Below are 25,262 nucleotides of genomic sequence, written 5' to 3'. Positions count from 1 at the left end.
TTTAGCTGCCCAAAAATCCAATTAACTTTAAAAAAAAAAGGGGTGGGTGGTTCAGTTAAACTGTAGTATATAAACTTAACCTAAACAATCAATCAAAAACAATTTTAAGTGCCCAGTACATAACAGGAATCACACATTAGGAATACAAAGCAAAAGTCATTGAATTCTTATTTAATAGTAATAAAGATCAGTAAGAAATAAAAACTATCAATTATTTGAGAATCAACCTCCACTTCTCAGCTAAACTCCTTTGGAAAGCCTTCTACACTCACTGCCTCCACTTTCTCTCCCCTCGCCTGCTTCTAAACCCGCTACAGTCTGACTTCCCAACTCGTTATTCAACTGAAACCACTCTCCCCAAAGCTATCAGTCTCTTCCCTTCCCATCACATACTCTATGATCCAGTTACACTGGTCTTTCTGTTCACAAACTACTCTCCATCTCCCAGCTCCTTGCCTTTCAAATGGATGTCCTCCATGCTGTTAAGTAACTACTTCATTCTCAGATATTATTTCTTGTCATTAGCCCTACTTCACTTTCTAGTTCTATAATCAAATCAACTCTATCATTACTCTTGGAAAGCATGTGTCAATCTACTCCCCTTCACTCACTTGCTCCACCCACCATCCCTGTAAATTTCAAAAGCAAACAAGACACCATTTCCCTACATAAGGTCTCTCCTCCTATTAGAATACAAGCTCCTTGAGGGTAAGGAACTATTCTACTTTTGCATTTGTCTCTAGCCCTTAAAGCAATGATTGGCCCATAGTAAATGCTTAACAAATTCTTCATTTCATTACTCACTAACAACACACCCCATAACTGTGGGTGTTACCCTAAGGCTCTGTGTTGGGCCCTCTTCTCTTTTCCTTCTTGAAGAGATTACCTATTCACATGGGTTTAATTATCATTTGTATGCTGATGACTCTCAGATCGGTATTTCTCATCCCAGTTTCTTTTTCACTCCAGTGCCACATCACCAACTACTAGACATTTTGAGCTATATAGACATCTCCAACTCAACAGATCCAAAACTGACTTTGTTATGTTTCCACTTAATTTCTGAACTTTCTGTTAAGGGTACCACAATCCTCCAGTTACACAGGTTTATGGCTTCAGCGTCACCCTCCATTCCCCACTGTAATTCATGCCACATACCCAATCAGTTGCCAAATCTTGACTTCTCTACCTCCACGGCATTTCTTGCATCTTTCCCCTTCTCTCCACTCCCACAGTTACTACCCTTGCCTATACTATTAGAACAGCCTTTAAAGAGGGCTCTCCCACAGCTCTCCCCTTTCTAACCCACCCTCTACACAGCTGCCAAACTATATTCATACAGTTCAAATCTGGCTGTCACTCCACTACTCAGTATCCTCCAGTGACTCTATAGTAACTCTAGATACTATATGAACTTCTCTGTCATTCAATCTCTCCCCAACCCAGCCTGCACCAGCCTTTCCAGTCTTACTGAACATCTCTCCCCTTCACATGCACTGAGATCCAGCCAAATTGGCCTTCTCACTATTCATCACAGCTCTACACTCCCTACGGCTGCATGACTGCTCCTACCCACTCTCTCAAAATCCCTCATTTTGCTTCCTGTTCAGCTCCACAGCCACTAGATCTCCCACCCAAAATCACTTGCTATTTATTTTGCATATGCCATTTTTTTTCTCTCACTCTTTTCAATCTTCTGTCATCTGGCTTCCAATCTCATCATTCAACAAAATGTGTGCTCTTTAAAGTTACCAATAACCTCTTAATTACAAAAACTAATGGTCTTTTCCCAATCCTCCTCCTCCTTGACTTCTCTGAAGCTTTTGACATGGTTGATCATCCTCTTCTCCTTGATACCCTTTTCTAAGTTTTTTTTTTGTTTGTTTTTTCGGTGAGGCAATTGGGGTGACGTGACTTGCCCAGAGTCACACAGCTAATAAGCATCAAGTATTGAGGCTGGATTTAAACTCAGGTCCTCCTGACTCCAAAGCCGGAGCTTCATCTACTGTGTCACCTAGATGACCCTTTCTCTTGACTCTCTTCTGGGTCTCCTCCTAGGCTGTCCTTCTCTAGTCAGCTCCTTCTCAGTCTCCTTTGATAGATTTTTGTCTACGTCACCCTAGGTCCCCTTCTCCTCCCATGGTTTCAATTGTCTTTTCTATGCTGATGATTCTCAGATCTACTTAACCAGTCCAAACCTTTGGACACATCTGTGTAATTACCTACTAGACATCTCAAAATGGATGTCCTGCAGACACCTTAAACATGTTGAAAATTGAACTCATCATCTTTTTTTCCAAAACCATCCCCTCTTCTGAGCTTCCCTCATACTGTAGAGGCCACCACCATCCTCCCAGTCATCCAGGCATCAAAAACCTAGGTGTCATCCTCCACTCCTTTCTCTCATTTCCCCATACCCAACTTATTGCCAACTCTACCTAAGTTTACCTCTGTAACATCTTTTGAATACCCCATCCCCTTCTCCTCTCTAATTGGTGCAGACTCTCACCAACTCACCTACCTTTCCAGTCTTCTTACATCTTAATCCTTTCTCCTCACCCTCGATATCCACTGGCCTCCTTGCTGCTCCTCAAATAAGACACTCCATCTCCCAACTCTGGACATTTCCCTGGCTCTCACATCCATGCCTAGAATACTTTCCCTCCTCATCTCTGCCTCTTGGCTTTCTTCAATTTTCAAATAAAATTCTACTTTCTACATGAAGTGTTTTCTGATCCCCTTAATGCTAGCTCCTTCCTTCTGTTTATCATTTCTAATTTATCATGTACTTATTCTATTTGGACATAGTTGTTTGCATGTTGTCTCCTCCATTATACTGTGAGCTCCTTGAGTGCAGGAACTGTCTTTTGCCTTTCTTTGTATCCCAAATGCATAGCACAGTGCCTGGACGTAGTAGGTACTTAATAAATGTTTAAAGACTGACTACTTATATGTGTACATGTTATCTTCCCTAGTTAAATTGTAACCAACTTGAAAATAGGGATGGCTTTTACATGGCATCTGGCACATAGCAGTTGCTTAATAAATGCTTCATTCATTCAAGTCAATGGTGACTGACTTCATTCTGACGCATGTTTGGTAGTGTATCAGTATGCAAGGAAGCACACATATTCAAATGTGACTATTTTGTTTGACTACTCTTATTTGTTACAAAGAAAAGTTTTACTGGTGAGTTAGAGGGATTATTGGGAAGTTACAGTGATGTGAAAAGAACAGCAACAAAACATTCTCAAAGAAAAAAACCAAGTAGACACGGCTAGAGGAAAATAAAGCATTCCTGTATAACAAAAACAACATAATTAAAAGAAAATAGAAAAATAATAGATTGGGAAAACTATACTAAAAACTTGTCATGTAAAGTATATAAAAACTATTAAAAAGTCATGAGAGTTCTGTCAACCCTACTGGGGATAAACGGTAAAAGAATAAGAAACATTTTTAAAGGAGGAAACATAAATTACTCATCATTTTTCAATGTTCAATTTCAATAAGGAGCTTCAAAGCTTCAAACAGCTTTTAGTTACCATGTCAAACCTTCAAATAGACAAAAATAACTAAAAACAATGAAATTCAGTGCTAGTGAGGTTGTGGACAAACAGGTACACACATCATTTCTGATAGAACTGCATATTTGCAGAACTTTGTGGGAGAATAACCTGGCAATATAAAGTAAAAGTTACCAAAAAAAAAAAAAAGAAGAAGAAGAAAAATCATGCTCTTCGACCTAACAATGTCATTGTTGGGAAAATATCCTGCACATGTTATTTTGAAAAGGGAGGGGAGCTACTATATACATAAGGATTTCCATAGCAGCAATGTTACTGAAAATAACAAAACAAAAGAAAAAATCAACCTGGAAACAAATTAAATGTTCAACAAAAGGAGAATGGTTTATTAAACCGTGTTAAATTAAGCAATGGAATACTACAATGCAAATTAGACCAAAAAAGTCGATGTATGCCAAGATATCTGGTAAGCTCTATTTAAAAATAACACAAAGCAAAAGAACCAGAAAAACAAGACACCAGCTAGGAGGAAAACTGATTAAGAATGAATAGACAGACAACCCTGAGGAGGATTTAGAGGGAGTGACTGAAAAACTGCAATGAGTCTTTATGTGCTAAAATTAATTTATAGGTAAATAATTCCTCACCAAACTTGTATACTGGTGTTCAATATTAATCAACCCAACAGCTCTTTGTTTTTAGTTAAATAAAAACGATGATAAAGTTTAGAATCCTCCCCACATTTCAGAGTTTCCTAAGGGCCTACATTAGTTCTCTTAAAATGTAGACCCAGAGTCAAACACAAAAGTCCAGATATAATCTGACTGCCTTAGAAAAAAGTAAGACTATGACTCTTCCTTGCCTCAGGCACTAAATTCCAATTCATCTTTCACTTCACTGTCTGTGTGATATACATAAAATCTAACTCATTCTGACTGCATAAATCCCTGCTCAAAAACCTCCAGTGGTTCACTATTGCCTATTCCAAAGCCAGGTAAAATATAAATTCCTGAGTATGGCATCCAAGAATTTCCATGTGGTTCTACACTACCTTTCCAGACTTACCTCTCATGACTCCTGTCCATGTCTGGACTCCTGTCCATTCCAGCATAGCTGGAATACTCACTGCCCTCTGTTCTAATTAACTGTTAAAGACTTCTTCTGTTTGCATGCTCAGTTTACACCATGCCCAGAATGAGTGTACCCTTATGCCTTTCAAGCCCATTTTCCCCCCTGTTAAAGTCCCTTTTGGGGGACTCAATATAGGTGTTACCTCTTCCATGAAAACTTCCCTGATCCTTGTAGCTACAAGTGATCTCACACTCACTGTAACTCTCATAATAATTTGTCTGGGTCTTTTAATTTAAAACATTTGACCTTGCCTTAGAGTTATTTGGATATAATATTTACCTTACCTATTAGGCTATAAGTTTCTTGAGAAATAAATACAACACTTATTTATCTTTGTCTGCCCAAGGACGAGTGTCTTATTGGTGCTTAATAATTGCTGAACTGAATTGAACTGCAGTCTAAATTCACAATGGATTTCTGGTAGTCACAGCAAATTGATGTTTTATAACCTGTAATCAACTAAATGCCTTAAATCTTTTTCTATGTGGACTGCTAAACACATCTCCTTATGTAGCTGATCTTTTTGAAACTAATGTCTAAGATTTTACATTCATCCATATTTTGTTAGATTTGGGTGTATCATTCCAGTTTACTGGGATTTGGGGATTATGTGTCTGTTATCCAACACACAAGCTATCCTTTCTAGTTTCATGTGAGCCTTCACTTTATCTAGCCAGGTCTTCAATATACTACTTTCTGGCCATCCTTAAGCCAGACACCCTGTAACCTGGCCTTTTCTTCCCACTAGAACTCTATTCCTGTCCCTGGGGGTGCCTTAAGGTCTCTGACTAGTGAGCTTTCAACTTATTTAGCTCAGTCTCAGCTACATTACACACTTTCAGACATAATTCCCAAGCTTTACTTCTGAGTTAGAACCCTCCTAACCCACTTTCCATCACTACCTCCTCTTTCATCTTCTCCTATTAGAATGTAAGCTCCTGACTGTTGCTTTATAATTTAGTGTGAAGTCTTTCATCTCAACCCTTTTTAATCATTTCCTTTATATTATAGAGCTTTTATTTTTTCAAATAAATTTTGCTATTATTTTCTCACGTTCTGTAAAGTATCCCTTAGATAATTTGATTGGTAAAACATTAAAATTATAAATTTACTTTGGCAGTATAGTCATTTTTATCATATTGTCATGGCCCAGCCATGAGCACTGAATATTCCTCCAACTATTTAAGTTGTTCTTTATTGAAGAAGCACTTTGTCATCAAATGTATACATGTATTCTGTGTGCTTTGGCATACAGATCCCTAAATATTTTATGCATTTTGTTGTTATTTGGAATTGGATTTTCATTTCTACTACTGCCTCTTGTATTTTGTTGTTATTACTTATGTAGAAACGCGGTTGATTTCTGAGGGTTTATTCCGTACCTTGCAATTCTGCTGAAACAACTAAATGCTTCAAGTAGTATCTTTGTTGGTTCCCTAGCATTTTTTATGTAAACCATCATGTTATCAGCAAATAGGGACAGTTTTAATTTCTCTTTTCCTATTTTAGGCCTTTAATTATAAAGCAGCAGTCATCAAAACCACTTGGTATTGGGGGTGGAGGGGGATGATCTAAGATGGCAGAGTAAAAGAATGAACTCACCTGAGCTCCCCCCCAAACTCCCCCAAATACCTGTAAAAAAAATGACTCTTAACAAATTCTAGAACAGCAGAACCCACAAAAAGACAGAATGAAACAAATTTCCAGCCCAAGCCAACCCAGAAGGTCAACAGGAAAGGTCTGTTGCACCAGACTGAGAGAGGAGCACAGTCCAGCGCAGGCTGAGCCAGCACAGACCAGGCCCCAGCAAACCCGGAGCAGGCCTCAGGGTACTGAGTCACTGGCAGCAATGGCAATTTACAGACTTCACAGCTCACAAACTCCAAAGACAACTTAAAAGGTCAGTAGGAAAGGTCTGTCAGACCTGGGTGAGAAAGCAGCACAGTCCAGTCCTGGCCCCAGCACAGCCCCAGCCCCAGCAAACCAGGAGCAGACCTTGGGAGTGACTGAATTGGCAGCAGCAGCAGCAGAGGCTGCTTCTGGAGCTCTCAGCCCACAGATGGTAAGGTGATCGAACAAGTGGTCAGAAGGAGATTACAGGGGTCTCTTTGCTAGCACTGAGGTGGACTCTGTTACTTTGCCTATACTTCAATCTGGGTCGCAGTCCTGGGGCGAGAAGGAGCACTGGCACAGCAGAGCTTGTGGCAGCCATGGAAGAGTGGACCCTCCTCACAGTTCCAGGGCAGAAAAGAGTACTTGTAGTCACTCATAGACCAGAGTACAGACCAGGAGAGTAGTAAACAACTCTCCTTAGATCATATCACCTTGGAAGAACTGAAAACTTACAGGTCCCTTGAAGTATCTCTGAAAACAGCTGCACCCTTCACACTGGAAGCAGAGCCCTACCCTAACAAATTAAAAAGTCAAGTAACAGGCTGGGAAAATGAGCAAACGATGGAAAAAAACTCTGACTATAGAAACTTACTTTGGTGACAAGGAAAATCAAAACATACACTCAGAAGAAGACAACAAAGTCAAAGCTCCTACATCCAAAGCCTCCAAGAAAAATATGAATTAGTCTCAGGTCATGGAAGAGTTCAAAAAGAGTTTTGAAAATCAAGAGAGAAGTAAAGGAAAAACTGGGAAGAGAAATGAGAGTGTTGCAAGAAAATCATGAAAAACAAGTCAATACTTGGTAAGGGAAACCTAAAAAATACTGAAGAAAATAACACCTTAAAAAAATAAAATGATTTGGTATTGATTAAAAAATAGAAAGAAAGATCAATGGAATAGATTAGACAAGGGAGAATCAGAAACAATGGACCTCAATAACCTACTGTTTGATAAACTGGAAAATAAAAATTACTTATGAAAGAAATCCCTATATGATAAAACTGTTGGGAAAAGTAGAAAGCAGCCAGACAGAAATTAGGCTTAGACCAACTCCTTATGCCAAATCCCACAATATATTCTAAATGGATATACAAACTCAGTATTGAAGATTACACAATAAAAAATTAGAAGAGAAGCAGATCCTTAAACAGCTACTGGTAGATGTATTCTCACTCAAACAGTGACAGAGGCAACTACAAAAGATAAAATAGATATATTCGATAACATGAAACTAAAAAGTTCTGTACAAAGAAAATTAATGAACCTAGGATAAGAAAGGAAATGGTTAAATGGAGGGAGAGGGAATCTTTGCATTAAATTTCTCTGATAAGGGTTTGGTATCCAAGAATCACTAATATTAGGAATGCAAATCAAAATGACCCTGAGGTTTCACTGAACCCTTAGCAAACAGGCAAAGATGACAAGATGAGAACAGTCAATATTGGAGGGCTTGTGGGAAGACAGGCATATCAGTGAATTGCTTGTGTAGCTGTCAATCAACATAACCACTTTGAAAAGTAATTTGTAATTATGCAAACAAAGTGACTAAAATGCCCATATCCTTTGACTCGGAGATTCCATTACTAGGCTTATAACTTATACACATCAAAATATTCATAGAAGCACTTTTGATGATAACAAAGAATTGGAAACAAAGGCCCATCGATTGGGAAATGGCTAAGCAAATTACAGTACATTAGTATGATGGAACATTTTTAAGAATTGATGAATGTGATGAGTAGAGAAGCACAAAAGGTTTTACTTAAACTCATACAGAGTGAAGTGATTAGTCAAGAAAATAACATACACAATGATTATAACATAAACTGAAAGAACAACTACACACAACTCAATAAACGAGGAAACAGATAATACGGAGTATTCTGAAAATAGTTCAATTACTTACTGAAACCCTAATTCCTGATGGAACTACATTAAAACATTAATATCCCAACCATAAATGGCTTTAGGATGGCTAATTATCACATTCATTTCAACAAAAACAAGCTAACGCAACTCCTCCATTTGAAATTTAGCATGCACATAAACTTTAAATAAATACTCTCTGTCTACATATGTGTGTGTGGATGTATATGTATAGCGAAGCACCATCTGGATGTTCAATTCTTACTAATCAAAAACATTACCACTTAAAATATAGAGGAGTAATAATACAGCTTTTAAACATTAGAAAAAGCAGTTACGAAGAACAAAATATGAAATGTAATTAGGTAAGGAGAAACAGTTTAGAGGAATTCACCTTGAGCTCCCAATGATTGAACTTCCAACCTGGTGAATAATTGTCTCTTAAATCTACCCGGGCACGAATGTTAACCATGAGCAGTCGTTTTCGATAATCATTGCATTTTGTAATTAATGCCTCTCTGTCTTCTTCAGAGAGTGCATTTGTAATTCCACAAGGAATAACAACAACCTAGAAGCCAGTAAAATATTCCAAACTTAGAATACAGAAATAAGTTCCACTCACATAATTTTATTATGTAAAATTGATAACAGTTGGCAACTAACTAGAAAACTTTGCATAAGTCAGTGTGCACGATGTCTAAATTACAAGAAATTTTAAGGGACTATTTATCAGACCCCCATAAACAGCTTGCTATCAAGCAGAAAACACTTGGCTTCAGAAATTATTTCAAAGTATCTGAAGAACTGAAAGTAATTAACTATAGAAACAAAATAAAACATATATACAAAATGATTGAAATGAACAAGAATTTGTTTAACGTTCTACCTTATCTTATTTACAATGCATTTTTAAAAATTCTAGAAAATTCTACCTTTCAAAGTAGAAAGAAAGGTTACATAAGAAAGGAAACACCTTTCTTACCTGAACACTGGCTACTCGGGGTGGAAGGACTAAACCAATATTGTCCCCATGAACCATTATCATAACACCAATAGTTCGAGTCGTAAGCCCCCAAGAGTTTTGATAGGCAAATTGTTTCTCTCCTGGTGTCTTTGGGTCTTCAAAAATAATTTCAAACATTTTAGAAAAATTCTGCCCAAGATGATGTGATGTTCCTCCCTAAAATAAAGCCAAACAGTTGCAAGCATTATTATTTATTATATTTTATATACTATGTAAATAATATATATTGTATATAATAAATGTAATATAATAATTAACTATGCCTTGACAAGTAAGTGCTAGAGTTCTCAAAGTTTTCTTCTGTAAAATGTAAGCTATTCAAACTAATCATTATTTTAGAAACTTTCTTTAAAAAAATTTGTCATGTTCATAAAATAGATATGATTAAGAGCAATAAAAAAAACCTCAGTTGATTCAAAATATACATTATTCATGGGTACAATGAACAAGACATCTTTCCACTGCTAAAAAAGGAAATGACATTTTTGAAGGTCAAGATAAAACATAACAGAAAAATGGAAAAGGTCATTTAATCCAACAACATACTTCCAGAGGAAGTATGTTTAATATTAAACCTCTTTAAGTGTTATGTTTATTTGACCTGATAATAATATAGTGCTAAGTGAAGACAAGGGTACAGAAAGGATTTTTAAAATATTTCAGTTCTAAGAACGATCTTCAGGAATTTTCTTGTCTTTACTTCTTTGGTGGTCACATCTAAATGTATTAAATAAAAGTCCATACACCTCAAGCTGATACCTGGATTGCTCTTCCACTGGCAGAAATGAACGCTTCTATTGTAGTGGTATAGTCTCCTCCTGCAAACTTCTCCTTCTCAGTTTTTCTTCCCTTTACAACAGGGATTGCCAAGAGTTCTTCATACACTCGAGCATATAGGTCAAGTATCTGCAGGACCTATACATATTGCAAATAAGTATTTTCACATAGCTGACAACTGTTTATTTCAATTTAGAAAAGCTTATTTAAAAAAAATAAATGGGCAGAAACTCCTTCTGAATTGCAAAATAATAATTTTTTTTTTCTGAAATGGTTTGTAAAAGTGAACAGTATAAACTTATAAAGGGAGGCTTCTGAAACTGGAAACCAGCATAAAACAAAATCAAATTGCTACAACAAAAATATACCTATTGAAAGTTTTATTTTAGAAATTTAGGGGATAAAGTAACCAAAGGAAATGGAGACATTTATGTGAGTGTGTATATGTACATGTGTATATGCATGTGTACATAATACTACATATATATGTCTCATATTGCTAACGGCAATTGAGCACTCAGTTAAAAAATTCTGGGGCAGCTAGGTGGCCCAGTGGATAGAGCATGGGTCCTGGATTCAGGAGGACCTGAGTTCAAATCTGGCCTCACACACATAACACTTACTAGCTGTGTGACCACAAGTCACTTAACCCCACTGCCAAACCCCCCCCCAAAAAAAAGAAAGGAAAAAAAAAAGAAATCAAAAGAAATCATTTAAAATTAATCAATAATGACTAGCTTTATTCTATCAATTTGGATTGTACACCAAAGTCAGAATTTTCAACTATAAACAACAAATGATGAAAAATTCCAATTAAAAAGTTACTTAAATTCTAATGCATTTGACCCTTCAAAAGATTTATCATTTCATGAGGGTGGGCACTCCTTTCACTTAAACAGGTTAACTCCTCAGAATAGGGTCTTCATTCATTTTTAGGATGAAAAAGTTTCTCATCCTTTTGGAGACGGGCCTCTCCAAAATCCCTTACTAGCCTTTAAGCACCAACAGTATCTGCTGGCATTTGCCCTTCGCTAGCGGTCTCTGACAACCCAGGATTGCCATCTTGCTGCAATAAGGTTATCAGAGTATAGGTGACATGTAGTCTATAAATCAAAGGCTAGACTATTCCATGAAAATCTCTTCTGGGCCACTTATGGGTAGATTAAATTTTTACTTCCAAGAACTTACTGAATGCCCATTACACAGATATCAATGTGCTAAAATACACACCCACATAACAAATCAAAAGATCACAAAAAACCTATACCTCTTCTGCAGCTTCTTCATATGTAGCAAAAGCACTGTGCCCTTCCTGCCAAAGGAACTCACGGGTACGAAGGAAAGGCTGTGGATGTTTGAACTCCCAACGCTGAAAAAGAAGTTAATGTGTTTACAGTAAATTCAGGCACCTAGTGAAAATTTTTTATTTTACACTGACCACTACTTCAGTTAATATTTGTTTCACAACTCTCAAAATCCAAAGTAGTCCCATCTCCAAAAAAAAAAAATCTATTCAATATAATAACAACTAGGCATTTTTATTCCTATGAAGAACAATACATGAAATCAGCAAGAGATATATACTTACTACTACATTGCACCACTGATTAAGTCTGATTGGCAGATCCCTATGTGACTGGACCCATTTTGCATAGGTAGGATACAGTACTAAAAAGGAAAAAAATCTTAATAATCTAACAATATACTGGTCACAAAATAAACATGCAAAGTCTTTTCTAGGGGGTGTGTGGAGATGGGTGGTACTAAGCTGCTAGAGGAGATGAGGAACGGGCTCCTCAGAGGGGGCACTTGAGCTGAGCCCTGATGGGAAGAGGTAGAGGAGAGGAGAGTGTGCACAGGCACAAAGTCACAGAGATAGGAGATAGAATGGGGTTCATATAGAAAAGAAAGTAGGCCAATTAGACTGGATTGCAGACAGTGTAAAGGAAAGTAAAACATATTAAGGTAAGCTGGAAAGGCTTGAATTCCCAACAAAGGAGTTTGTATTTTTTCCTAAACGTAACAGGGAAATAGCAGGGCTTTCTAGGCAGGATAGTGACACGGCCAAACTCATCCTTTAAGAATATCACTTTGGCAGCAGTATGGAGAATGGACTGACAAGGGAAGAGAACTGAAGTAGGGAGAAGGAGGGATGTTCTAACAGCTCAGGCAAAAGGTTTACTAAAGTACAGCATCATATCTAGTACATAAAGAACACAGGAGCAGCTAGGTGGCACAGTGGCTACAGCACCGGCCCTAGAGTCAGAAGGGCCTGAGTTCAAACCTAGCTTCAGACAACTTACCACCTGTGTGACCCTGGGCAAGGCACTTAACCCTGATTGCCTCTCCCACAACCCCCCAAAAAGGATATATAAATACACCTAAACTTTTTGTCATCTATTATATAAATATGTTTAGTTATTACGGCTAACAATGAGAAATTTTAATATCGACTGCTATTTTAGGTGCTTTGTTCCATATAGCTGGTACTATTTTCCCATATGTAAAATAATTGATCCATACAAAGTTCTAAATGCCCTAAAAGAAAGTATATATTTCTAAAATTTGTGTTTGCAGTTACTATACACAAACAAAAACAGCAAGACTCCTCCTGAAAGTCAGGTTAGAGTCTATTTGCTCAATTATTCTGACAAAGGTTTTATATTACTTATTGTCTTTAAGTCAACCCCCCCCAAGTGTGAAAATAATAGCAGTAGCTATTACCTTTTACATTCCTAAAAAGCAAACTGATAATCACTTCTGGGGAACTAATGAACTTGCAGATCTGAAATAACTAAGATGACTAATAAAAATTAGAAATAGTACAGAACTTTTAAGTACTCAGTACAAAAAAGGCATAAAAAAGTTTTAAAAAAAAACCTAAAAATTAATTTTCCTAACTAACCAGTGTTTAAAAACTTATTTCTCTCAACAGAACATGACAGAAAACGCTTTTCTAAGGAGTAATGTACTCATAACAGGAGAACATTACAGTTATCTTATCCATATGAGTTCCTGTTCCATCTTTATTAAACTTCCTAAAACGTTGTATTTCTAGTAACTATCACAAATATAATGACTAAGGAAAGAGACTTGGAGCTAATACGGTGGCACTGTCCAGTAACATAAAAACTTTCCTTACCTGTTTCACTGGTCGGGCGAATAGCTATTGGTTCTGCCAATTCTGTTTTGCCAGACCTTGTAACCCAAGCAACCTAGAAAGACAAAATTTGTACTCTGCAAACTTTGGGCATTAATCAATTAATTAACATTTGTCAAGTGCCCACTATGTTCTGGGCATCAACTACACAAAGACAAAAGTAAAGCAGCCCCTTACATTTGATGAAGAGCTGACATTTCATGAGGGTAAAGAAACAGTTGTATAGATGTCAGTCAAGTAGCACCTACTACTTGCCAGGCACTGTGCTAAGTGCTAGGAATACAAAAAAAAAAAAAAAAAAAAAAAAGGAAAAAAACAACAAATAATCCCTGCTCTTAAGGAGCTCACAGTCTTCAAAATATATATAAGGTAATTTTTTTAGGGGGAGGAAGGGGTGATGCATTAACAGTTGCGAGGATCAGAAAAGACCTCAACTTACGATAAGCCTGCTAGCCACCTCCTGACAGAAAAGTTATAGACTCAGGGAGCAAATTCAGATGTATACAAATGTCTTTTGGAATACTGTATAATTTTTTGGACATGGCCAATGCAGGAATTTGTTTTGCTTGACAAGGCACACTCGTTACAAGGGTTTCATTTTTCTTTCTTTTTCAGTGGAGGAAAGCAGATGGATTTGTTAATTGAAAAAAAAAACCACCTACATTTTAAAAGAAAAAAAGAAAAAAAATCTCACAAAGAGAGTAGTGCTTGAGCTGCCTCTAAGGGGCAGAAGTAAGCTGGGAATGCATTTAAATATGGAGGATAGTCAGCACATAGGCATGACATGATGACAGGAGTAGGACTATGCCAGCAGGCTAGGGTGGTTTGATTATAAAGGACTTGAAGGGGAATAATGTGTAATGGGCTACAAAGGTTAAATTAGGATCAGGTTTTGAAGAGCTCTGAAGGTCAAAGAGAAAATTTATATTTGTTCCTAGAAGCTGCAGGGAATCACTGATCTGAGCTTCTTAAGGACAAAAATAGTGTCTGTCTTTCTTTGTATCCCCACTTCTTAGCACAGTGCCTGGCACATAGTGAGTGTTTAACAAATACTTGCTGACGTCTTCATGTAGATCTAAGAATCATCTGCATAGAGATGACAATGATATCCACAAGAGCTGATGAGGTTCAGCCAATGAGACAATCTAGAGAGAGAATAGAAAAGAGTTCACCTTGGGGAAGGAGGTATGTCATGAAATGATGAAATAACAAAAGAGATTGAAAAGTAGCACTACATAAACTTTTTGTCTCTGATTGCTAGCCCTCATAACATTAAAAATTATGCACAAATTATGAAGAACCGCCACCGTAGTCTTAAGTTAGGGTAGTTCAACCTAACAACTCAACAGTTATAAAATTATCCTTACCCCTCTGTAAATATTAAAACAAGAGTAATTTCCATTACGTATTGTTTTTTAAAACTGATAAACTTGATTAAAATAGAATTTCCATTTATCCATAAAGACATTAATATAAAGAAGTCCCTATACATTTTATTTTAAAGCACATTTTTAATAATTTCTTACTAAAGGGTTTTTAAAAGTTAACCTCAGTACCTACAAGTCAAAACAAATCTTTGGGTTCTAAGAGTAACAACTATGTAAATAAAGCAAACATGCCAGCTTACCTCAGGGGCAAAGTCAGCAATGTGAGTCTTTTCTTTCTCCAAAGCACTCTGAGACACAAACATGGGGAAGTAGCAGTTTTCCACACCTAGTTTCTTGATCTCAGCATCAAAAAAGTCTTTAATGGTTTCCCAAATGGAATAGGCCCAGGGACGGAGAATATAGCAACCACTCACATCATAGTACTCAATCATTTCTGATTTTGTGATTACCTTTATAAAATATAAATTCATTATTACAAAAGAACTTAATGAAGCTAAGAACTAAATGATTACTGGAATATAATAAAAACAAGTAATGAGCATGACCCTCAAACTCTAAATCTCAAATTTACATGAAAGGCTCTAAACCAAATTCAAATCTTCACCAAATATGTGATTTCATCAGTACAAATCATCTTGCACTTAAGCAGATCATACCCCCTCCATGCTTTTCATGCTTTAGTAGATCATTTTCCTTGGCAGTTGTGGTCAAAAAGCTGAAGGCAAATTTTCTGGTGACAGGAGTCTCTCAGAAATAAACTAAGTTGGTTTTTGGAACAAAAATCTACAGCCTATCACTTGAAGCCTTTACAACTTCATAGGACCTGCAAAAGAATTTGCATTTTGCAGGTTTAACCTATGAAAACACCCAGGGTCACCCTTAATCAGTCGATTTTTGATTATTTATTTTTGGTGAGGCACTTGGGGTTAAGTGACTTGTCCAAGGTCACACAGCTAGTAAGTGTCAAGTGTCTGAGGCCGGATTTGAATTCAGGTCCTTCTGACTCCAAGGCAGGAGCTTATCCACTGCGCCACCTAGCTATCTCTATGACTGAATATCAGAATAAGATTTTAATGGAGGGTGGAAAACCACATAGAAAATATTTTAGAACTACTTATACTGTCTATCCTGTCCTGGATATAATCTAAAAGAACAAGTAAGAACATACAATTCATTCAAAAGATGTGATCAATACACTGAAAAATAAAATCCAACAATGTTAGAACTGAGATTAAATTAAATATACTCAAGTTTCTTTCTCTATAATTATGTGCAATAGTTAGCATGTAACTATATGTTCAATCCAACTTATAAATATGAAAGTCAAATGGAATATATTTACTTGAGAAAACCAGTCCGCAAGATTTTCTTCTTTTTTTGCTTCTAAACCCAATCTGCAATAATTAGAAAACAAAAGTAAATCATCAAATGCAATTGCTACTGTTGATATTTAAGGAAAATCGTAAAAATTACTTTAAGCAGAAGGAACCAAGTTATAGCTGGTATCAAGGACAAGTATAATTCCTCAGGGGAGGAACTGTACTTTCTATCCCTATAAAAAAGTAGTCAGTTCAAAAATCTTTAGTGGACCATTCAAAAATATTTAAAGTACTTAAACCAGCAGCTAGGCAACCTCATGTTGTTTATCTCCTATAGGCAGGCAGTCCAAAATTAGGTTGTAGAGCACAAGAGCGTGGAACAGATGAATAGAGCAGATCCTTCTGGGTAGCCATAACTGATTAGTGATGGAACTCAATCCCAAGCCTGGCTGTCACTCCCTATCAAACATGGAAACCTATTAGGTTGTCCTGTTGCCATTCAACTAGCAAATGAGAACCTTAATAAAACTGTATTTAAATATTTCTTTGGTTACTCTTTTCTCTATATAAATTCAGTATATTGCAGGAATATAACCCTGAAAGCAGATACTCTGACAGAGAAACCTAGCAGAGGACTAAAGACTGGACCTGAAATTAATTACGCAGGTTAGGTCTAACCCTTCTGGAACACCTGATTTCTCAGATTCTTTCACCAGCTGTACATCTCACTGAACACCCCAAATTGACCTTGGGACATGTATCCCACCTCTTTCAAATTTGCATGAACCTAATGGATTTCTCTTATAATCTGTGGATACTTCTTTACACCTGGCAACTTTCTATCTATTATTATTATGACCAAAATATATTACATTTGATTATTCTTTAACTTATCTCAGCTAGTTCTACATTTTTAGTTCTTTCTAGAAGAATATAATAGGGCAACATTGTGATAATTTATCATGAATTCTAGTTGGAAGGATTTCACTTGTTACTTAAGAGGCAGATCTTCTCCAAATAGGAAAACTGTAACTAAAAATTACTGTTATTTCAAGAGTTCAGATAAGTTCTTGACAATAACATAAAAATGACTGAATCAGTTTATTCCACATATTATGTCCCTAAATATAAACTATTAAATGCTATTAATAGCTACTTACCAACTTTCAAAACTTCTAGTATAGAAAATCTCTTCACAAAGTACATTCTAACTGAATATAATAAACAAGGACTAGGCTTACAAATAAAATATATAAGACTCTAAAAGGTAATGTGGATCTTCATTACTCTCATCTTTAAACAATCTTAGTTTTAAACTTAAAATCATATACTTCAAAGTTCTCAAAAGAAGTAAACTCTAAATCTCCCTACCCTTCCTTATAATAAAACACACTCCCCTCAAAAAAAAAAAATCCCCTCCTGCTTATTTTAGTTATTATATTTTTAATTTTAATATAATTTTAAATTCTTAATTTAATTCTTAAGTCTTAATTCTTCATGTTATGGCTTTAGAATTTAGATTATCTTTATATCTAAGAGATCATCCTGACTAAAATAAGCTGTATACATTTTAAACTAGCTTGATTCAGGCCAAACTTCTTGCTTGGATTTTGTGAGCATTAAATTGCCACTAATACCTATATATGTATATCTATGTATATATGTTACCTCGTTTGTTTCTTAGGTCCCTGACCTTCTCCTGCTCCACCTGAAGACATCCCACTACCGAGGTCCTTAGAAGATTCTTTCTTTTGGCTATCATTTTGTTTCTGTGACTTATTTTGCTTTTCAGATTTATTTTCCTTTTCTTTCTTCTTTTTATCCTTATCTTCAGTACCAGTGGCAGATACTGGTTTGTAATCCACTCCTGTCAGAGACTTGTACTGTGCCTTCAACTGAAGGAGTTCCTGTACAGCTGCATCTACTTTATCCTTCAAGACAACAGAAAAGGAAAATACAAGCCAATTTGAAATACAAATTATTCTCTATACATTGAACAATAATCATTATGACAAATAACGCTCATACCTAACAAATTTATAAACAAAACAGAAGTCTCAGAAGGAAAGAGAAGCATAAATAAAACAGTAGCTTTTGATGGAATTAAATAAATAGATTAGGTACTGTGGCTGAGGTATGAAGAAAAGAGGCTAGAAAATATTATGGCTTTGTCTGATGGAAATCTAAACTAAAAGTAATTAAAACTGTACAGTTTAACACACAGGTTTAGAAATTTTTCCACTAACACAACACCTACAACAGTAGTCTAAGCTTTATATGAATGTATGTATGCACATATGTATATATGCAAATACATATATATGCACATACACACATGTACACATTTGTGTATTGGACCAGATCTGTGATTTCCAGGGAGTTCCAGTGAGGCACCTGCTTTACAACTTAAAATCTGAGATGGCCTGAAATGCTAGCAGGTGAAAAACACGTCTGATCCAATGTATGGCAGGAGCAAAACAAAAGTCATATCTTTCTGATTCCTAAGTCAGCTCTCTAACCATGATGCCATACTTCTGCTCTCATAATGTATGATATATTTTCTAAGTAAAAAAAAAAACTCCATATATCACTCCACAGGATCTATCTTGTTTCACTCACATGAATCAGTACAACATACTTCATTACTTCTATAAACCTAATAATAAACCATCTTTTCAGGAAGACTTATGACAACATAAGAAAAAACATAAACACCGACCTTGGTGACTTTTTCAGCTTTTAGCTTCCGAACTTCATCTCCCTGGGCAGCCACTTGGTCAAACAAAGCTTTCGCTTCAGGTGTATCAGGTTCACTGATTTCAATGATTTTGGCTGGACTTGAAACTGAACTCTGAAATGGAGGCTGACTAGGCTTGTATTCTTGTCCAGTTTTTTCTTTATACTCAGCTTTTAGGGAGAGTAACAGCTTTACAGCTTCATCAACTTTATCCTAGGTTAAAAGAAAAATAACAAATACACACAAAAAGGGGAAGACTATGAAGATAACTAATAGAAGTCACAGAGACTTAATCAAGAAGAGAACATGAGCGTCCTTTTCAATCCTTAAATAACCAGGAGAATATTCCCATCAATTGTGTTTTCCGTATTTTTAATTGTTAGCGAATACTTTAAGGCTAGGAAGTGTTTTGTAAGTTATTTCTCCTAATCCTTACAACAACCCATTGAGGCAGGGGTTCTTATTATACTCTTTTAATGAATAAGGAAACTGAGGCTGAAAATTAAAGTGACTTGTCCAGGGTCACACAATAAGTATTAGAGGCTGGATTCAAACTTAGGTCACCCTGATTCCAAGTCCAATAAGCTAGCTATGCTACTACCTTGTTGTCACAGATACACTGAAAACAAAGAGTTAAACCAATTGATCTAAAGGTATAAAAAAAAATCTAAGGCAAAATTAAGAATAGGACTCATATGTATGATACATATTCAGTTCACAAGAACAAATTTATTCAAGAAGTACATTGAATTTCTATAAATCTAACATTTCATTTTGAATACAGTGAAAGCTGAACTGGAGATGTAACAGAAGTAGGCCCACAAGTCCAGGGAAAGAGAAAAAGAGGAAAAAAATTCAGGATACAGACAAGATCATTTAAAAAAAATATATCAGTTTTCCTAGGTAGTTGCATAGTCATTGGAGTATACAGGGGGAAAAAATGCTGTACCCCAATCACAATTTAAAAAGAAATTCTACTTTCAAAAGTTAGAATGAACTACCTAACCCACCATGCATTTTTAAAATGCCTATGTGTAAGGCATTGTATGGACTACATGACGCGATCATTCTGCTGATTTTAATTGCATTCCTGTATATATATGTGTATATGTCATATCCTTTGATATCAGAACTTTCTCCAAGTGGCAATCTAAAGATCCTTTGATTTAGTCTCTTCATTCCTAATGTTAGTAAGGGATAGCAACAACGGTAGAAGACAGGAACTACATTATTTTGTCTGCTGTTTTCACAATACATGGTGTCAGTCTAAAGAAATAAACTGCCTTCTGAGCAATGAAAAGTAAAAAGTAGCTTCTGGCTTATATGCTAAAGGTCCAAACCACGAACATACCTTTGAAGCTTTTTCAGATTTCAGTCTCCGGACCACTTCCCCTTGTTCAGCCACTTTATCATAAAACGCTTTACCATCTACTGAACTTGAGCATGCATTGTGGGGCACAGAAGGGGCAAGAAGGGATGCAGTGGAAAGAGGAGAAGCTGAAGGGAGACCACCCGGTTTGTATTCCTGGCCTGTCTTTTGTTTGTAGTCTGCCTTTAAAGTTAGAAGCATTTTCACAGCAGAATCTATCTGATCCTGAGAAGGGAAAAAAGAGAAATGTCAATCATCTATGGACATACCTTTAAAAAAAATGAAACATACACATTTTAAAATTAGCTGAATGAAAATGGAGAAATGTCAAAAAAGATCAAATGACTTTCTTAACCATTTCTGCAGAGAAAAGCACATTTAAAATAGGTTCTATTTTGTAGTAAAAGCAAATACTGAATGGTAAAGAAATAGATGAGACATTGTTCAGACAAACATTGCCTTGGGGGTGAGCTTACAGTAATCTAACTGAACCTTAACTAAGCAGAAAATGAAGACAGATAAGAAATACTCAAGACAAAGCGATAATTTATAGAACAAAATAGTTTATGTTATAATGACTGCGGAACTACATATTCTGATTAACTGGAATGTGGATCCTAAATAGATTATCAGTTTTCAAAGAAATATGCTAAATAACAAAAAATACCATTACAAGACAAAACTACTCATTATATTACTTATTTTCAATGTAGGTAAATCCCTCATAAGATGTCACTCCATCTCCAAAAGACAATCCATCTATGCCTGCTCATCCTGTGATTCATTTCAACCATATCACAATATGCACATACCCACCAATCACTATTGAATGTTTTTGGATAAAATAATAATGATAACTGAATACTGCTGCAGCTGATACAGGAGACTGAATGAAATCTATACTTACCCATATGCTATAATGTACTCATACGTTTTTTAAAAATTCCTATTGTAAGACACAAATGACTATTAAAAGTAAACTGAAGAAAAGAAAGAGGTGTGGGGTTGGGGTGGGGAGGAGGGGGAAGAGATAAAAGGAATGAGGACTAGAGGGTTTAATCTTGTTGAACTTTCTAGTTGTTTGGAATCTAAGTACACAGGAATCTATCAGAATATGATAAATATTGAGGCTAATAAGAACTCCTTTATCATGTGGTAGTCTTTATTTCTTGCAAATCTTCCCTGAACCATCCAGGACAGTGTTGTGGACACTGTGGGTACAACATACATAAGAGGCAGTATGGCATGTGAACTAGCTCTGGGCTTGAAGTTAGGAGACATAGGGTCAATTACTGATTTAGACACTTTTTAAGTATGAGCAAGATTGAACCTTTCATCTCAGTTTCCACATCTGCAAAATGAGGGTGATGATTACACTACTTACTCCAAAATAAGAATAATTTGCTGATTATATACATTCTCAAACATGATATAGTACACAGTGATATACATGCAAAGCTCCCAATAAGTGTAAATATATATGTAAGTATGTATGTATGTACACGCTAAAGTATGAAACAGATAAATCAGACCTGGAAGGAACTTCAGAAATTATCCTCAGTAAATATAAGAATGAAGAGTAAATGAAACTGATATAAATGATATGGAGAATTCATAGAAAACACTAAATAGTCTGTGATAAAGAAAGAAAAAGGTTTCCTCTGTTTTAATATTATAAACATAAAATACATCCAAGCTCATAAAAGCTATCACAGATATACTCCAAACTACCAGGAGAAGGCAATATTGCATAATAAAAGATTATCGTTCACACAAACTGAACACAATGGTGCCTAATTTCTAAAACTGAAAAAAAAAAAGGAGGGGAGGGGGGATAGTCATGGATTGGAAATAAAAAAGGTTTAAAATAAAAATATTTGTACATTCCAAATTTCCTCTGAAACAAAAATATTTTTAACTACAAAAAAAAAGCTTAATCAGTTTCATAAAAAAGATAGTATTGGTCAGCTGGATAGGTTTTTATGGTTTGTTCAAATGAAACTTTGAAGGAAGCATTTGGATAACAGATATAAAAGGCAGAATCTATGAATCAAAAAGATACAAAGGACCAGGCTTGTTTTTAGTTTAAAAATAATGGGCTCAGCGGCAGCTAGATTGCGCAGTCGATACAGCACCAGCCCTGGATTCAGGAGGACCTGAGTTCAAGTGTGACCTCAGACACATGATATTCACTAGCTGTATGACCCTGGGCAAGCCACTTAACCGCAACTGCTTTGCCAAAAAAAAAAAAAAAAACAGACTTTATACACAAAGCATATGAATTATTCGTATTTAGTCAATTTAACAGCAGCAAAATTAGATATTCATACAACAATGAATAAAAACTACTGATCTCACAAGACCTAAAACCCTCCCACAAAAAACCCTGAATTGTCAATGGGCTTAATTCTCTGCACATGAACAGTCTTGATTTTTTTAATTTTACTTTAACCTTTAAGCACCATCATTTCATAATGACATCAATTAGATTTTAAATTAGTGAAAATGTCTATTTAAAGTGAAACTTACTGTTTCCTCCTCCCTTTCAAACCATAACATAAAAATTTGATGTTAAATTTGATCACAATTTGTGCTCAAGGAGTATCTTAGTGCTCAGTGCTATTTGTTATACCTTTGTAGTTCTTTCCTGCCTACTATCTCACCTTGTTATACTACTTTATTTGTAGTTCTTTCCTGCCTACTATCTCACCTTGTTATACTACTTTATTATAAACAGTTCTGCAATCTATGAAAGAAGAACAGGAGGAAGTTGGAGCAAAAGAAGTCTGACTACAAGAAGAAACTGAAGGTGGATATCCAGGTTTGTAATTCTGACCTGTCTTATGTTTATACTCTGCTTTTACAGTTAAAAGCTCTTTCTTAGCATCACCTATCTGATCCTAAAGTAGAAAACGAGAAAAAAAGAAAAACAAAGTACATATAAGTTACATCCTGAAACAACCTCCTTATGTCAAACTCTGACCAGTCCAATTATGTATCAAAGGAAATATCTTATCCCTAAAGAAATCATACTAAGTATAACATTTTCAAAAAACAAAATGCCTAAATAAAGTCATATGGATAAAAATCTAAGAGCTTATGTATGATACAATACCAAGCCTAACAATTAAATGGATATGTGGTGCTTACAATGCAGTGCTACCACCTTGAAATCACCACTCTAAATTAAATGGTTTACCATAGCTCTACCAGGTACACAATTCTATTTCTTATCATATGCAGAGATAATTCTCACAAGGTGTGAACTTCAGTACCATTATTTAAAAAGTGCCACTGGGGGGCAGCTAAGTGGCACAGTGGATACAGCACCGGCCCTGAAGTCAGGAGGACCTGAGTTCAAATCTGGTCTCAGATCAAACACTTGCCACTTACTAGCTGTGTGACCCTGGGCAAGTCACTTAACCCCAATTGCCTTTAAAAAAAAAAAAAAGAATGAAAAGTGCCACTGTATAGTGGGAAGAGAACTAGTAAGTTGGGGCTTTGTCACTTACTGACTTATAACTGCCTTATTTATTTGCTAAATAGGATGAGTAATACTTACTCCACCCTTACAGAATCAATGAGAATACTTTGTAAATAGCACAGTAGAATATAAATGTGAGACATCATCAAACAGCTATCTCATTAAAATGTAGCAACCATCAAACTTGGAAGTCTAGGTTTCACCAGCAAGATGAACTCTCAATAGACCTCTCCCTGACTTTTATGGAAGTATGAAACACAAACACTAAATAAACAAAAACCATTTACCTACTCAGAGAAATAGGTGAATTCCATTCCACTAGCTACTGAAGTCATGCTAAATATTAAATTAGTTCACCAAGAAATTAAGGTAGAGGAAATCAATACATAAATCTCAGTATGCTTTAAACAGATAGAAAAGTATTCATTTGAACAATACAATTTGAAAATAAAAGCAATGACTCCAAGCTATGACTGAAATGCAGTGTTTAAGCTGTGAAAATCATGATACCTTACACTTCAGGAACCAAGAGCCCTTATCTAATTGTTGTTTTTAACCTAAAACTAACTCTGGGGGAAATGACGCTTAGTGGTATTAAACCTCAGTCTTTTGTAGAGGAGAGCAAAATTTCCTAACCTATGGAAAGGTTGAAGAGCGCTTCAAAATGTACTCCGAATGACAGGAAATACTAGACTGATGCTGAAGGGCCATGATTCCCAAGAAGTGTCATTCTGTGAAATACAGTTCAAGCACTGATGTCCAGGGATCTACTGGCTAATGTCAGACATGGTAATTTGGAGTTCAGGGCCTACATACTTAAGACCAACGCCAAAGAAACTTAAAAAAGGAACAAGCCTTTATAACGTATTATAAACTGCCAAGAAAATGAAATTTCCAAACATTAAGCTAGAGCAGGCCTGCACAAACTCTGGCTCACAGGCCAGGCTGCTTGTGCAGGCCTGAGCTGGGGGTCTAAAAAAGACATGTATTATGTACAGTGTAAGCAGATTTAATTCATGCATTTATAACATCTTAGTTCATCTCATTAAACTTACCTTTGAGGCCTTTTCAGCTTTGAGTTGACGAACCACTTCTCCTTGTGCAGCAACTTGATCATAAAGAGACCTGTTGTCTAGAGTAAAGGAATTCTTTGACATTGAGGAATCCTTTTGTACAGCAGTTGGAGGATTCCCAGGTTTGTATTCCTGGCCAGTTTGCTCTTTATATTCAGCTTTCAAAGCCAAAAGCTGCTTTACAGCTACATCCACATCTTCTTTGGATGCTTTCTTTGCTTTTAATTCTCGAACCACATCCCCCTGAGCAGATACTCTGTTGTAAAGGGCCAAGACATTCTCTGGGGCCTCAAGATCCTGATGCACAGGCGGTGCAGGTTTTTCTTTCAAGGTAGTTACCTTCAAAGGCAGAAAACAAAAAGTAAACAGGCAGCTCATGTGGAATGCAGATAACAAATCCTCTCAAAACACATCCTCATAACACATAAATGCAACTTTTCCACCCAAAATTGGCTTGAAAAAGGTTTCCGTTTTATTTTAATAAAGTTGAACCATAACTAACAGAGATTTTCCC

The 25,262-nt window shown here is 36.0% G+C and overlaps 1 protein-coding gene across 1 annotated transcript in view; it reads right to left on the bottom strand.

The window, feature by feature from the left end:
- LOC114049648 (bifunctional glutamate/proline--tRNA ligase-like) overlaps positions 1–25,262 on the bottom strand; it is a 70,765-nt gene that overhangs the window by 11,602 nt on the left and 33,901 nt on the right. The window contains exons 18-29 of the mRNA XM_027870923.1: positions 24,731–25,087; positions 20,174–20,416; positions 18,805–19,035; positions 17,754–18,016; positions 16,109–16,160; positions 15,006–15,215; positions 13,361–13,433; positions 11,807–11,886; positions 11,486–11,587; positions 10,201–10,356; positions 9,400–9,597; positions 8,812–8,985 (exon numbers count right to left, since the gene is read on the bottom strand). Of these exons, the coding sequence (XP_027726724.1) occupies positions 8,812–8,985; positions 9,400–9,597; positions 10,201–10,356; positions 11,486–11,587; positions 11,807–11,886; positions 13,361–13,433; positions 15,006–15,215; positions 16,109–16,160; positions 17,754–18,016; positions 18,805–19,035; positions 20,174–20,416; positions 24,731–25,087 (2,139 nt within the window). The remainder of the gene's footprint in view (positions 1–8,811; positions 8,986–9,399; positions 9,598–10,200; positions 10,357–11,485; positions 11,588–11,806; positions 11,887–13,360; positions 13,434–15,005; positions 15,216–16,108; positions 16,161–17,753; positions 18,017–18,804; positions 19,036–20,173; positions 20,417–24,730; positions 25,088–25,262) is intronic.

The sequence above is a fragment of the Vombatus ursinus genome, unplaced genomic scaffold, assembly GCF_900497805.2.
Source record: "Vombatus ursinus unplaced genomic scaffold, bare-nosed wombat genome assembly UNPS02014798.1, whole genome shotgun sequence".
NCBI lineage: Eukaryota > Metazoa > Chordata > Mammalia > Diprotodontia > Vombatidae > Vombatus > Vombatus ursinus.
Note: the sequence above shows the minus strand (reverse complement) of the source record. Positions and strands in the feature narration are given on the sequence as shown.